This window comes from Lachnellula hyalina (genome assembly GCF_007821495.1).
Source record: "Lachnellula hyalina strain CBS 185.66 chromosome Unknown contig00219, whole genome shotgun sequence".
NCBI classification, from domain to species: domain Eukaryota; kingdom Fungi; phylum Ascomycota; class Leotiomycetes; order Helotiales; family Lachnaceae; genus Lachnellula; species Lachnellula hyalina.
Window position 1 is genome coordinate 2,419 of NW_022157333.1, and position 16,868 is coordinate 19,286.

The 16,868-nt window shown below is 47.1% G+C and overlaps 1 protein-coding gene across 1 annotated transcript; it reads right to left on the reverse strand.

Annotated features, from left to right (window-relative positions):
* Nucleotides 1-1,917: 1,917 nt before the first annotated feature.
* On the reverse strand, nt 1,918-16,458 carry sib1 (Hydroxamate-type ferrichrome siderophore peptide synthetase; the record flags this gene model as incomplete). The annotated part of the gene is made up of 2 exons (XM_031153700.1): nt 1,918-2,046; nt 2,101-16,458. 2 exons carry the CDS (start codon nt 16,456-16,458, stop codon nt 1,918-1,920), a joined length of 14,487 nt encoding a protein of 4,828 aa, XP_031001687.1.
* Between the last annotated feature and the right edge of the window lie 410 nt (nt 16,459-16,868).

Genomic DNA, 16,868 nt, shown 5'->3' on the forward strand with positions numbered 1-16,868 from the left:
GTCCCGCCCATAACATTGCAATCACCGCTGAAAAGCTCCCCAAGGCTCGTGACGATAATGTCGGCGTATGGCAAGAGGTCCAAGTTCACCGAAGTTCCCAATGTGTCGTCACACACAACGACAAATCCGTATTCGTTTGCAAGTCTTCTAATACGCATCAAATCGGGAGTCCTCAGAAATGGACCTCCGGGAACTTCGCAAAAAAGCGCAAGATATTTCGTTCCACCCTTCAATTCCTTTGCCAGAATATCTAGATCTGCTTTAGTTCCCTCCTCAGACCATTTCAGAGAGAGATACTCAGACGCCCCGAACAAGGCGAGAGTGTTAAAGGTATCTAAGCTTACACCGTAGGCGACTGTGCGCTTTGCAGCAGGTCAGCATGTTTCTTCAAATCGCGCTGAAAGCTTACCCTGACATCAAACAAACTTCTGATTGCTCGATAAACATCATAGATTGCCTGCAAATTCTGGGAGTTAGTAATCTGGAAAGATCCAAAAGTCGAGATTTCTAATCTCTCCGAACGGCGCAGACATGCAAATCATACCTTTGTACCTGATGGATAGAGGAAGACATCTGTTGGGGGAACGCCAACCAGCTTTGAAATACGTAATCTGATGATGTTTTTATCCTCGCAGAGAAACCTAGTTCGAATTGGTGAATTGTCAACAGCCTGTGCCACCCTCAAAGCTCTCTGCCACCTCCCAGGAGTGAACAGACGCCCTTCGTGCTGGAAAATCGTGATAAACTCCACTGGACCTAGTTCTTTAGCCACTATCTTGAGGCAAAGCTGGGCCTGGCGGCTCGAGATTCCTTCTCCTGTCCGTTCCCAGAATTTCCTTGCCTGGAAGTAGGCGTGATTGCTGCATTCGAAGGTAGTGACGCAGAACCATATGGCCGTTTGTTTTATCTTTGCCTTTGTGCCTGGTGTACGACCTATTGGGTATAAGGTTCGGATCCTTACATCGAATCGGAGAGCTATTCACGCCATCAGCTTTCAGATTTCTCACAAAATCTGGGGCATCTAAAATAGGCGCACGAAACTTAGGACTCACCTGAATACCTTTCCATGAACTTCCGGCATTTTAGTGCCGCGCTGGGTGTGGAAAATAGGAGGATACGAAAGCCCTTTCGTGGAGGAGCGATGATGGATGCGGCAAGGATTCTGAGGCAGGGGTGGATGAAAGAGCTAGTTGTTCGTGAGTAACGGTGCTTCGGTAGGTGATGGTGATCAATTCAAACGGACTGTGGATATCCTGTATATCAATAATTAGCACTGCAAGCAAAAGATCAGTTCAGCTCAACCACATACCCCAGTTCACCTTGTCCATGATCTCACTATCGCCCTTCGCCCATCCGCTGTTGTTCCAACTGTTAGCTCTCTCTGAAAGGTTTATGGCTTTGGGACAAAATGCCGGGAAGGGCTTACATTGAGTCCTTCCATGTCGGTAATGAGATACCGAGAGCCTGTGATCATCAGCTGCGCAAATTTCAAGATATCACAATGAGGCAACTGACATGAAGATCTTCAGGAGGCACTTCAGACCCGAACTTTAACGGTAATGGCCAGCTCAGGTACAGATTGTTGTGGAATACGCTTTGATCCATGAGGCTGTAGAACTTTTGTATGAGATATTATGTTGTTGTGAAAGTTTGAAAGTGTCGGGAACCATTGTGAAATATATTCGACACTACACCGTCGTCGCTTCCCCTTTCGGCAGCAAAGCATGCAAAGATGCCGAGGATGAACCCTTTTTCATTCCCACGAAAGCAAATCGATTGACTGGAATATGCATAACACATGTATAAAATAACAAGCTAACCTACCGTATATTCCTCAAATATACTAAGCATTGTATGTCATTTTACATTGAAATCATGGTAATATAAAACACAAGAGGAGCAATAGCAAATAAATCATCAAACCCAGAACTCCCTAAACCCTCTAATAATACCTTCCGCTTCGTCGATGCTAATCATATCATTCGTTCCAAAAACGCCCATATCGATCTTCTCCCCTTCATATCTAATTTCAATGTCTATCGTAGGCTTCAAAACATTAGCACGATTCTCAACACCAAATACCTGTGTCGCATGGCTTACCAGATACGCATCCCCGCCACCAGAGATCTCAAAATCAGGACTCCTGCCCACATCCACATCCACAACAACCGCCTTCTCTTCAAACTCCTGCAGCGGCTGAAACACTGCTTCACTTCCTGAACTCACAGCCGACTTCAAGATATTGACGAAGAAGTCAACTTTCACGCCTGTCCATTCGAAAATCTGGTTCAGTGATGCAGACGACATGTCCTTATTGCCGATCTTGGTCAGATCTGTTTGGATGTCTTTCGCGAGTTCCGGTATGCCTCTCTCCATTGATCTGTTGACGCGAAGCGGAAGTAGATTGAGGGTAGGTGCTGCGAGACTTGATAGATCTTCGCCGAAAGGAGCGCGATTTGCTAGGTAGATGCCGAATGTAACGCCTGAGGACGACGAGTGCTGAGCATATTGTTTGGAGATGCCAGCGAGGAGTAGAGCGTCGATGCTGACGCCTATTTCTTGTGCCAGTGCTTTCAAGGACGATACTTTCATGGACGGACAAAAGACTTCAGTTCTCTTGCTGCGTGACACAGGTAGAGTACCATTCGTACCTTTAGTCTTCAGGGGTATTGTTCCCTCGAGGTAAGATATCCAATTTCTTTTCGATGTGAATAAAGATGATATTGAATGGGCCACGAATGCCTTGAAGTCTCCAGGTGAGGACTCGAGTTTATGTCCTTCATACAGCGCTTGAAGCTCTTCCACTAGTATAGGGAGACTGATACCATCATATAACGCGTGATGTATTGCCAACTTGATTGTCGTCCCTGAGATCTTGGACTCTTCGACCTCGAGGCTTACCGGTGGTGATCTCAAATCCGAACCAACAGACCGTGTTTTGATATAACTAACCTCGTTCTTGGGGTTATTGTAATTGATCTGCACAACATCTGAACCGACCTCGAGAAATCCAGTTCGAAGAATGGCGTGCCTTTGCAGAAGTTCTGTCCAAGCTGAATCGAGACTAGCTCTGTCAAAGCATCCAGCAACGGAGTAGCTGAACGTGGGAAAGAACAGTACACCACGAGAAGCTTGCCACTGTCTGATCATGTATAACTGCCCAGCAGTGACTGGCATGACATTTTCAATCTCTCCGACATCGCTTTCAACTTCCTTCAGTTGGTGGGAGATGTCCAGTTTTGACATGGCATTTGACAGGACCGCATCAACATCCAAAGTCTGTTGACTTTCTGGCTTTGAGCGAAGTACGCATCGCGCCATTGCATACACAGTCTGCTCTCTAAGAATATCGGACACACTCAGCTTGATGCCGTGTTCTCTCAACAGGGCTGGCAATTTGAGCACCAAGATCGAATCGAGACCTAGATGGAAAATGGTGGAGCCTTTGTGTATCATATCTTCCGAAACCCCGGAAATTTCGTGCAGAGCCTTTCGAATATTCAGCTCCGGTTCGGACCATTCATCGCTGACACCGTTTGTGACCGATGTAGCTTGTCTTTGAGGTTTTGGATCAGTCTTTTTGAATCTGGGAAGGCCACACACGGATATACCATCGGCATCCGAGACAATCGCCGGAGCTTGGGATGTTGAAACGATGCGGCTAAGAACAGCATCTAACGCTTCGACAATCTCATCCGTCTCGCTGGCTGTTCTAGCAATTGACTTGCACGCCGTAGTCCAGGTTAGGTATTCATCATCCACAATCTCCATCTCCACACACACAGGGAACTCCACGTCCGAAGCGCCATACACAGCCTCGTAGAGTTGCTGTCCAGCAGCACTCGTGCGACGTCCTTGGTAAATGAACAGCGTATCAAATAGAGTCGTCTCCTCCTTGCCTCGTGAATTATCTTGTCTCGAGGCTAGTGCATATGCTTGTGCTGTGCCGAGAGGGAAATGCTGGTACTGGCGAGTGGAATCGCCGAGCTCTTGCATGTAACTGAGCATATCTCCCAAACTCCCGTGCAGCACCGATCGCACAGCCACGGTATTCATGAGCGGAAACATGACTTCATTCGCTTCTTCTGAGTCTCGGCAGGAAAGAACGGAGCCGAATATTACATCGAGTTGACCCATCAGGTGAGAGAGCACAAGTGTCCAACACGTTTGACCGAGAGTTTGAAGCGTGATTCTGGAAGATTTACAGATAGCCTCGATATCTTTCAGGGGAACTCTAGACCGCTTTTCTAAGCGATGAACGGTTGGTTCAAAAGATTTAGTTTGCCCTTTCCTCGGAAACGTGGCTGCTGGTAGGTTGGAGAGTGTTGATCTCCAGAATTTCTTGGCATCCTCAGTCGTGGACTGTACAACTTGCTCCAAGAAAAGCAGGAAGTCTGGTCTCGAGGAGAGCTTTCCTTGATAGGCCTGGTAGATGTCTTCATGTAACGCTCGAAGAGAAGTCCCATCGTACAAAGCGTGCGAGATAGCCATCACTAAATATCGACTCTGGCCTGCCTGAACGAGACGAACTTGACAAAGTGCATTTTCTGTTTTCGCTAACATAGCTGATTGAACCTTGAAATCTCCCATGAAAGTTTCGAAGTCCTGCCCTTTCGTTAACATGCTTATAGGGATATCTGCTGCGTTGGGCTGAAGCTTGTGAATGATTTGGGCATAGCTGACAGGCGACCGAGGATCCTCAATCTCAACAAAGGTTGTTCTGAAGATAGGGGACCTTCTCAGGACGTTATTAACAGCTTCTACCAATCGACTAGGATCCACGTCTTCATTCAGTTTGAGAGCTTCAACATTGAAATATCTCTCAAAATCAGACTTTATCATCTCGTTCACCATGCTCTGTTGCAGTGGTGTGGCAGGTAAGACGGATTCAATATCATCAGGTAGCTTATTTCTGGCCTTCAAGTACTTGGTGAGACTTTGGCTCATATCCTGGAGTAATTCACCAGTCGAGTTGTATTGTTCATCGCGATTTGCGGAGATATTGACAGCCATCTTGGCAATAGTTTGACCCTTGATGATCACACTGACAGGTAGATCGATACCCTGTTTCTTCAATCGAGATGCGAGCTTGATCACGTCAATACTATCGAGTCCAAGCTCGAATATCGAGGATGTCTCCAGAACACCACTCTCTGGGAACTTTGCCAATGAAGCGATCTCAGTCCTGATCTTCTCGGTCTGTAAGGTCCACTCGAAGTCGAAGGGTTTTAGGTTTGGGATTGCTTTTTCGGAAGAGCTGCGAGTTGCACTTGATCCGCCGTTGATATGAGAAGTACCATTTGTCGTAGTCGGTCCAGTGCGTTGGAGGACGGTGTTCTTCCCATTATTGCTCAAAATATCATGCAGCGCTCCCTCCATCGAATATAATAAGCCATTGGCGTCTGTTTTTGTGACCACAGACCCCTGTGCGACAATTGTCAGATTGAGCTTTTCACTCTTGGAATCGAGTGTAGCTTCGAAGGCAAGTGGATAATCAGCAACCTGATCGTCATCCACCTGGGACCATAGCCCAGCTGCAAGTTTCTCATCGTTTGGCTCAGAGCGCTGGAACACAAACAAGCTTTCGAACAGAGCTTGGCCTGGCCTTGCGGGACTCCATTTTTGTATATCCTTAAGAGGCGTATGCTGGAAGTCTTGCATTTTCATATTGTAATTGTGGCATTCCGAGATGAGTGCTGCAAAGGTAGTGCCTGGCTGGATTTTGATATGGAATGGCACCGTATTGAAGAGAGGACCAATGACCTTGTCTGCGCCGTCGAAATCAATAGCTCGTCCGGAGGTGACAATACCAACTGTGAGATTTGGCGAAGTGAATCTTTGCAGGACTGATAGCCAGGCGGCTTGGATCACTGCTTGAGGTGTGACGCCGAGGCTTTTGCGCAGATTTTCAAGTCCTCCAATATTGCTTACGAGACTGCTTGCCACAACATCTTGAGATGCTTTTGAGTTGATGTGCATTGGTTCGTCGCTCCATCCTCCAAGGTGCTCCTCCCAGAACTTTCGAGCTCCTGGGATGCTTGCAAGAGGTCCGTATGCTAGTGAGGATTGGAATGGTGGTCCATATTCGGGCTCTTCCTGCCCTTGGAATTCCTCGACAAATCGTTGAAGGAGCATCGTAAAGCTATTTCCGTCGTACAGAGCGTGGAACATCTGAAACTGCAAGAGTGTCCCTGAGGGGGTGGACTTGAGGCTTAGGGCGTACGGATTCTTCAACGCCTCTGATTTGTCCAAAATGTCATAGATAGGCAATGGATCTTGCCAGGAGACTTCAAGCTGCTTCAGAACCACTTGAGCATACCCATCATCAGTAGCGACAAATTTCGTGCGCATAAGTTGCAGTTGAGAAACCACCCGCTTCCAAGCGGAAAATAATTTCTCGGTATCAACGCCACTATCCAGACGGAATTCGAATTTATTGAAATAGAGAGCCAAATCACTCTCTAGAAATCGATAAATCATCCCCTCTTGCATGGGTGTGCAAGGCGCAATGCACTCCACATCTGTACTCTCGACGCCCAGCTCCTGACAAACGCTAACCGTATTCTTCTGCGAGAACGCAGCAATCTGCTGGGCAGCATCCACATTGGCATTTTCTCTTCCTTGATCAACAAGCTTGCCACTGATTAAAGCCGCAACTAGTCCACCGATGCTTGGATTACTCTTGACAACGGAAAGCTTGGCATTTTCAAAACCCGAGTTCTGAAGAGCGCGAGAGAATCCGATGATGGAAATTGAATCGAGCCCCAATTCAAAAATATTCGTGCCGCGAGTCAATACAGATATCTCAACCTGGAGCGTTTGGGCAATGGTTTCAATCGCACTATTTTCATTCTCGTTCCAATTCGAATCTGATTGATGGGGTTGGCTCAGCCTCTGTAACATATCAACACTAAGTTCATTATACATCGCCGCAAGCTGTTTTGAATCGGCTTTGTTGTTGGCATTAAGTGGAAGTGACTTAATCGGAATGAAATGTGTTGGAACCATGTAACCTGGAAGTCGGGCCTTGCACGCATTTCTCATCTCCGAGATTGCATCGCCTTCTGATTTCGAGTCGGCGATAAAGAAAGTGACAAGCTGTTCCTTTTGCTGCGTGCTGTGCTTGAGCACGAGCGTCACAACGTCCTGTAGTTCCTTTACACTTTTCTTAATTACCTCGTTGATCTCACTGAGCTCGAGACGTTGGCCACGTAGTTTGACTTGGTCGTCGGCACGACCGACGAATATGAAGCTTCCGTCAGCCAAAATACGAACAAGGTCGCCCGTTCGATATACCCGCTCGTTGAAGTAATCCAAGGTAGGGAATTTCTCCGTCGTCAGGTCTGGGCGATTAAGATATCCTTTCCCGACTAGCTTGCCAGAAACGCACAATTCGCCAATTCCTCCACGGAGCACAGGAAGCGCGGTGCTAGGCTTGAGAACAAAAGAGCCAACGTTATCGAACTGAGGGCCGATATTGGAAGGCTTTCCGTTTCCGGGAACTCGTGGGTACATTGTGACGCCAATAGTGGCTTCCGTTGGTCCATAGCCGTTGTAAATACATGCATGCTCGCCCCAAACATCGATGATCTCCTCTCTAAGTTGTTCACCGCCAGTGATAAAAACTCCCCTACAAAGAGATGGGACGTCCTTTGGGTGCAACAGCCGCGCGAGACTGGGCGTGAGATCAATGTGCGTGATACCTAGGTGCTGAATTGCACCAGATATATCTTCGAATATCAGATCTCGCGGGGCGGAAGCTACGCATATGCCTACGCTCCAACTCCAGAATTGTTCGAGCACGCTGACGTCAAAGTGGAAGGACGCGAATTGAAGCCATTTGGAGTCTTCAGTCCAATGATCGGCGAATAGTCTCTGGAACGATAGCATTGCCTGGACTGCATTTTCGTGGGTGAGCAGGCAGCCCTTCGGCGTTCCAGTGGTGCCGGATGTATACAAGCAGTACGAAACATCTTGGGGACTGATGTCCCTTGACAGTTTCGGAGCATCCGACGGGTATTCACCATAAGTTTCTTTTGAGTCCAACAAGATGGCATTCACATCCAAGCTTTCTTGAATTGCCTTACCAGGTTTTCCAGCAGTAAGAATCAGCTTCGCTCCCGAGTCCTGAACGATGAACTTCAAGCGATCTGCGGGTGCATTTGGATCCAATGCAACATAAGCACATCCAGCTTTAAGTATACCAATAATAGCGAAAGATGCTTCGGCACATTTGTCGAAACATATCGCAATGATCTGACCGGGCGCAACTTGCCGCTGGATAAGTAAATGCGCAATTTTATTCCCTTCATTGTTGAGCTCATCGTAGGTCCACGATTGACTCTCCACATTGTCAGGCTCAAGGCGGGTAGCAAATTCCAACGCATTCTTATTCGGCCATTGCTTAGCTCCCCTTTCCACAAATTCATGCAGAAGCGTGACTGGGTCTGAGAGCTCGTTTTCTTTTGCTGGCGTGATTGATAACAATGCGGTCTCGAGATTTGGAGGGCCGTCACAGATATTGTGAGGGTTTCGAAGTGTATCTAACAGGAGTGCGTCATACTGTCTGAGAATGATCTCTGAGTGCTCAGCTGGGATAATATCCTCTCTGAAGGTCAACCGAAGAGTAACATCACCTGACTCCGCAGGTTGTACTTCCATGGAGATGGCATAGTCGACAGACGCTTCCTCTCGCATGATTTTCCAAAGAGATTCAAGGTCATCCTCAGAATCAGGAAGCTTCTGGTATGCGAAGAGAGTATCAAAAATCTTGCCCTCAGGGAATCCCGCCCACTTCTGAATGGAAGTAAGGGGAGTAAACTGGTGCTTGTGGAGCTGAGCATTAGAAGCCATGGTTCTTGAAAGAAGCTCCGCATTTGTACCAGTGACATCGCATCGGACAGGAAGTGTAATGATGCTCGGGAAAGATATTTTATACGCGTCTTCATGAACTGACCGACCAGAAAGAGTCATTCCAAATGTTGTAGAAGTCTCGCCGATGTATGCTGTAAGTAGTCTTGCCCATGTTGCTTGTCCAGCTGCTTGCATTGTAATGCCATTGTGCCGACAGCTCTCCTCGAGTTCTGATATTGATGTCTGTGACTTGATTTCGCGTACCCCGCTTGTTGGAGTGGATATTCGGAGAGGTGTTAGGTCGGGGAAGTGATTAACTATGATCTTATTTTCTTCCTTTTGCCAAAATAGTTTCTTGGCTTCGCCCTCATGCTCGCTAGAGCTAATGATTCCTCCAAGTAATGCATTAATGGAAGGGCGGCTAGTGACGGTGTCGGAGGTGTACGCTCTGGTGACATCTGATAATATCATCTGAAGGGATTGTGCATCGTATAATGCATGATGAGCTTTGAATCGTAGGATATTCTCGTCATTCTCTTTGGATAGTGCCAAGCTCCATGGTTGGCGAAGGGATTGCTCTGGCGGGCTGTCTTCACCCTTGTTTTCGTACCATGGTAGTCGAATTTGAAATTTTGAGGAAGTTACCATCACGAAAGGGTCGTCGGAATCTTCGGTTGACGCAAAATTCGTCCGTAACATCTCATGCTCCTCACACACCTTCTCCCAAGCAGTTTTAAGCTTTGGCAAAGAAATTGAGGGGAGCAACTCCATCCACATGCTATTCACATATTCCTGGCCGTTCGAATGCAAACTTTGAGCAATCATACCTTTCTGGACAGCAGTACAAGGTCGAATGGCTTCTATTTGATCCGACGAGATTTTGTTTTTTGCGCAGATAGACTCCCGGTGTTTCTTATCGAAGGCTTCGAAATTAAAAGCTGTGGTATCGGAATGCGTATTAGAACGCTGTGAGAGATAAGCACCAAGTTGAGAAATGGTAGGGTGCTCCAGGATGTCGCTAGCCATGACGCTGTGGCCTTGCTTTCTGAGTCGAGTCGCGACCTGCACCGTACTGATACTGTCAAGTCCAAGGCGGAAGATACTGACATGCCTGCCAATCTTCTCCGCTGGGACATCTGTGAAGTTCGAAATGACGCTTCGTATGGCCATCTCTTCTGCAGTCATTTCCGTAGATGCCGTGCTGCTATCACTTTCTGTCTTTGCATCTGCTTTGCTGATAGACCTTGAGATGATCTCGTCTTTGACAGCAGAAGCCAGAAGCTGGCGACGAGGATGTCTTAACGAATCTTGGATCTTGTCTCCGAAGGAATGAAGAATTGCCAGCGCATCTTCAGCGGAAAGGATGGAACTGTATGAATGTAGAATAATCTCAAGGGTACCATCGCTATTCTTGGGTACAACCTCGCAAACAAGTGGGAAATCCATTACGCCATTATCTTCGGTAATCGACCAAATCGAAGCGTCTAAATTTCTAGAAGGTTGCTGTAAAATGAAAAGGGTATCAAAAAGGCGCGAGCCATCGAGACTATATTTAGATTGTAACCGCCGTAAAGGAGTAAGATGAAATTGAAGAGAATCTGCGTTGAAAGCTTGGAATTTTCGGAAAGCCTCCAGATGTGAGAGCTTATGGATATCTGAGAGGCGTGTGGGGATAGTGTTGAAGCATGGTGCCACCAAGCGCTCGATCCCTTCAACAGGTAGAGTACGGCCGCTGACGACATTCCCGAAGCAAACATCAGTCTCCTGAAGTCGTTCCGAAAGAACAGTGCTCCATGCTGCCTGACAAACGGCCAAGAGGGAAGTGCTGTGCTTCTTGATGCTGTCTTCAATCCAAGCGAGAGGAGCCGTCGCAGCAATACGTTGAATTCTAGTTGTAGGTTGTTCTCTCGAAGAAATCTTGAGATTGAATCGAGAAGGTGAATAGCCTTTCAGGACACCCCCCCAGAAGTTGTCTGCTTTATCGAAGTCCATTGATACCATATGTTTTAGAAATGGGGCAAACGAGACTGCAGCGGGTAGCATCTGGCTATGATAGAGTACCTCTAGTTCCTCGTAGAGAACACCGAGAGCCACACCATCGTAAAGAGCATGGTGCATTGAGATCAGAAGCCCTGTAGGTCCAGAAGATTTCGCAAAGTACAAGCTGTAAGGTGGCTGGAATTCGCTAATCTCAGACTGCCTTGGAATAGCTAAGGCAGCTTGTGACAGTTCTCTTTCACCGATATCAATGGACCCAAACTTCAGCTCATATTCTGCCAGTACGACCTGAGCATATGCATATCTTGGCATATCCGTTGAAACAAAACATGTTCGCAGTATCTCATGACGTCGGACCAACTCGGACCAGCAGCTTTGTATTCTCCCAATGCTGCCATTGATCGTGAGTGTTACTTGATTGCTGTACAGGTTATCAGAGGAAGAGTCTGCAGCCGACAGCATAGCCTCTTGTAAGGGTGTACATGGTAATATTGATTGGACACGCCTTCCTGCTTGTTCGAAACTCTTGGTCGTTGCATCCAGAAATCCCTCGTCAATCCCGAAGTTGATGTCTTCGACAGGAGGTTCAGTCGTAGCACCTGTATCTTCTCGGGAAGACAATCTTTCAGCCAATCTGGCTACTGAAGAGAATTTTAGGACGTCTGATATTTCAACCAAGCGATGGGTATTCTGGCGCAAAAGTCTTGAAAATGATATTGCAGAGATGGAGTCAATACCAAGGTTAAAAAAGGAGCTGTCAATGCTGACTTGTTCCAGTGGTAGTTTTGTAATCTGCGCGAGAGATTTCGCAATTTCCATCTCAATACTCGTCCACTCATGGTTTGAGGCGCTCCGTGATGCCTGAGAAGCAAGGTCTAAATATTCAACACTAAGAGTTTCATATTGTTGTACGAGAAGTCTTTTGTCGATCTTGCCTTGAGAAGTGGACGGCAAATATGAGACCGGAATGAGCGCCGAAGGAATCATGTATGCTGGCAGTGCCGACTCAAGGCTTTTGAAGAGAGAGGAAGTGATTGACGGGTTTGGATGCAAGCACTCAAGGATATTGACTTCTTCCGAAGTCGAAGTCCAGAAGCAAATTAACGTTGCCGAATTAACGTTCCCTCCATTGATTACCATAGTCATGCAATCTCGAACTTCATCGCTTCTGAGCATTACGTTGTTAATCTCCCCAAGTTCAACCCGCTGGCCGCGAATTTTCACCTGGTCGTCTTTTCTTCCCGTGAATGCCAGAGAGCCATCAGACATCAAGCGGCCAAAATCACCGCTTCGGTACAGACGTCCATATTTGGGATGGTTTATGATCTTGCCAGCTACCTGGCTTTTGTCCATATAGCCGCGGAAGACTTGCGTGCCGCCGAAACAAAACTCCCCCTCCCCACCTCTGGGGACCAGGGAAAACTCCGCTTGAGGCGATAGAACGAAAGCCGATGTGTTTTTGAGCGGAGGCCCGATGTTGTTGATGAAGTCCTTGCGTGTAACTTTCGGATTCACGGTGCATATATTTGTCGTCTCACTAGGGCCATATCCTTGGTAAAGACCTTGCTCTGCCCAAGCATTGAATACTTTCTGGGTGACCGCTTCTCCTGCAGTGACCAAGAATTGGACTTGAGGGACATTCTTCGGGTCAATCAAAGCAGCGACGGTTGGCGTTAAGCTCAAGTGGGTGACTTCCAGTACACGGATAAAAGATTCGATATCACGGAAGATGACATCTTTGGTCGCCGAACATATGCACCCTCCAATTCGCCAGGTGAAAAGTATTTCGAATACCGATACGTCAAAGGCCTGGGAACAAGATTGCAAGAGCCTTGAGTTTTTCGGTGCAGGGTACAGGTCTTCCAAGACATCTAAGTTGCTCACAAGGTTACCTTGCGTAACCAAAACTCCTTTCGGGGTGCCAGTACTGCCGGAAGTGAATACACAATATGACAAGTTGTCGGGACTAAACCTGCTAGGGATATTTTGTGAAGGGAATATTGAGAAATCGACCTTGTCCACATAAACGACCTGGACAGCTTTCAAAGCCGTTAACAAAGGCTGCGAAGAGGAGTGCGCCATGACGACCTTGACATTAGCTTCTCCTATAATATGTTTTAATCGTTCGTAAGGTATATCTGGAGTGACCGGAAGATAACCTGCGCCAGCCTTTGTCGTAGCAAGAATTGAGGCATACAAGTCAACGCTCTTCTCCATACAGACACAAACAAGCTCATCTGGCAGAACATTATGTTGTAAAAGGTGATGGACCATCTGATTGGCACGGGAGTTCAGCTGCGAATATGAAACGCGCTGAATGTCAGACATCTCAGTTCCGATAGATCTGGCAAAGTTGATGGCAGGGCGATGTGGGTCTTCGGCTGCCAATCGTTCAACAGGAGAAGCAAGAGTTTCTGGGCCGAGTCCTGTTTCTGGATTTGGATTTTCGATGGACAAAACATCATCGCCAAGTTTTCTGGAGATATCTTCCAGGGAAATGTTCTCGTCTTGAATAAAAAGAAGTACCGTTTGCTCTATTTGCCGGAGCAGAATATTGACTTGCGACTCGGGGAAAAGTGATTGCTGATAGTTAGCCTTGAGATCCACATTCCCTGTTCCCGGGATAATCTCTATAGTAAGATTAAACTCGAGATTGTCTATTGTATCAACTAATGTAACATGCTCCCTGGAATGATCAAAACTCTGCAATGTTTGCTGCCAAACGAGTAGGGTATCGAACAAGGGCTGGCGAGGACTGACCCCGCCGGCAGCCTTTATACCCGGAAGCGGAAGAGTAATGTGCTCCAAGTGCTTTCTGTTGGATGAATTGAGCTCCTGTACCAGTTCCTTGAAACTATTGGAACCAGATATGTCTATTCGAATTGGTAAGGTTGCAAGACATGGACCTGCAATGTCCTCAATACCTGGGACAGGTAGAGTGCGGCCGGAGAAAACTGTCCCAAAGCATATATCAGATGAGCCAAGATATGAGCTCAAGATTGTCGCGTAGGCTGCCTGAAATAATGATTGCGGGCTGGAACTCAGAAGTCTTGAAATACATTCGGCATCGGCAGTAGCAATCGATGTTGGCAGTCGCAAAACAGCCAACCCTGTGGATAGAGATTTTTGGCTGTGGAAATTTGGTATTTGTCGAAGCTCCAAATCCGCTAAATGATCCTTCCAATAGTCTTTCGAGGTCCAGTCGTTAGTCCTGAGCGTACCGTCTAGATATGCATTCACGATGTTGGCGAAAGGAGGACGAGATGGAAGAGTATGTTGCAACAATAAAGTGTTTAGATCGTCGAGAAGAAGCTCTAGAGACCATGCATCATATAGTGCATGATGGATGTGCATCAGAAGCCTTGTATTGGGACCAGCTTGCATGATTTGAATCCAGAGAGGATGGTGAAGAGAGGCATATTGAGACTTGCTCAGGTCATATTGAAATTCTTTCACATGCTCTACCTGTGATCTTTGGAGGCTTTGCCATATGATTTGAACGAAGCCTGGAGAGTCTAGTGATTCGGCGAACCCGGTCCTCAGAATAGGGTTTTGTTCTGACAAGGTCTGAAGAGCGGAAATGACTTGATCCACATCGGCGATTCTCGTCAACTCCAATTCTACCCAGTTGATGTAGGCTCTTTCATCAATGGCAGTCTCGGACAACATTGAAGCTTGTAATGGGGTGCACGGTATTGTTGAATCAACATCCTTTGCGTGACCATTCAAGGATATTACCAAACTCTCTGGTGTTGGATCGGTCGCGGTTTTCAATTTTTCGGAGGACATGGGCTCGGACTCGTCACAAAGCTGGACGAGCGCCTTGAAAGTCTCGGCTTGAAGAACAGCGACCGTAGTCAAATTGAATCCGGCTTTTCGCAGCCTCGAGGCTACTCTAATTGCCATGAGAGAATCAAGTCCAGCTGCAGTTAGACGTGTGTTTGTTGGAAATGGCCCGAGAAGTTTTCGTAGAGTTTCTTTTACGATTCTCTCTATTGGTGTAGCTGAATCTGCACTACCATTCTCTTCACTTTCTTTCCACTTCTGATAATTTGCTTCCAGTTTTGGTTTATCGACTTTTCCAGACGGCAAATACGAGAACTCCTGTAGTAGGACAACCTCGCTAGGCACCATGAATCTTGGGAGCCATTTAGCACATGTCTTCAAAACATCATCGGAGTCGAGGTTGTCATCTCCAACAAGAGCAAACACAACGAGAGATCCGCTAATCACCATCGCTGTGACGGTTTTCACACCTGGGTGTTTGTAGACCGCCTCTTCAATCTCCCCAAGTTCAACTCTCTGGCCTCTGAGCTTCACCTGCCCCGCACTCATGCGTCCATGAATCTCAATCGTGCCGTCCTCAAGTTGTCGTGCCTTGTCGCCAGTCCTGTATAAGATCTTTCCCTCGACATGCACAAAAGCCATTTTGTTTTGCTCTTCCCTGTTCAAATACCCATTTGCAAGTTGTGGGCCTCCCAGAACAAGTTCCCCAAGCTCTCCTACTGGCAAAACTTTGAATTCAGATTCTTTATCTTCAGAGTTAATTGCAGTCGCAATGAAAGTGGATACGGTATCAAAGGGTACACCAATGTTCCCAGGTTTAGCGCTCGCTTTCATCCTTGGGTAGATAGTGCAGTGTATAGCAGCCTCTGTCGGCCCGTACATGCCATAGAGCATGCTATTCTGCGTATCTGAGCCGCCAAATTCTTCGACAATAGGTCTCGTGAGCATTTCTCCAATTGTCAAGAGAAGCTTGAGTCCAGGCACATTTGACCTTTTTTGAAGAAGGGCACCCGCAACCGTTGGAGTGAGCTCGCAAGCATCAACTCTCAACTCATTGATCATTCCTGGTAGATCATTGAGTAATTGACTCCGATTGCATCCAACTAAAGTAGATCCGCGGATGAGAGGGAAATAGATCTCGAAGACAGAGACATCGAATGAGGGTGCAGCGAACTGGAGAAATCGCTTGAAAGAAGGGATGTGTCTTTCATGGGCAAGTAAAGACTGAGAAACAGCTAAATGGCTCACGGCCACGCCTTTCGGGGTGCCACTTGAGCCAGATGTGTACATAACGTACGCCAAATCTTGAGGAAGTATCTCACGTGATTGCTTTCGAATTGCTTCTGCTTCGGGAGGGACGGGAAATTCGTCCACAAGAATGATTTTGGGGCCATTCTCCCAGGAGACAGCTTCTTTGAACTCGGACGTGGTGATGATAAGGTCCGCAGAAACGTCCCCGACAACAAATTTGATCCTGTCTTGTGGCGCATCTAGATTGATAGGACAAAAGCCTCCTCCAGACCCTAGAACCGCAAGTTGGGAGACATAGAGGCCAGGTGACTGGGGTACAAGGACAGGAATAATATGCTGGCGAGCAGGTTCTCCAATCGTATCATGGTCCAGGTTTTGCTGTATCCGTAAAATCAAGGTGTCCATACAGCGTCGGATTTCCGCATAGCTGTACTGCCGTCGTTGATCTCGGTTGGTAAAATCAATAGCACAGCTATCACCATGGCTCTCCCATCGTATCAGCTTATGAAGGATTTGAGGCCCTTCTAGCACCTGTGGTGGATTGTTGATGGTTGAAAGTTCTTTGGCCATGTTGGGCTTCAGCATTGAAACCTCATGCTCGATTCAATATGCAAGAGCCCGGTGGGTGGAACACAAGCAGGAAGCTATCACTATAAGCCCGTCAACGCCTTCCCAAACTAGAGATAGTAAAACTAGAGATGCTCACGTGTCTAAAAATCCTGTGACGATGGTAAAGGGGAGGGGGTATGGGGCGTGATTGCAAACTCGCTTGTTATTGAAAGGAGAAACAGCCAAGGAGGTATGCAGTTGGTCAAGAGGCAAGAATATATCCCTGCGGCCTGCAGGCCGAGCAGTTATTATTCATTCCTTTTCAGTTACAATGCGGCGCAAGGGGCGGACCATCATAATGCGTTGGATAACATTATGACAGTAAGCGGAGCTGTATGAGTGGGATGAATGTTTTAGCTTGGCGTGGCTTT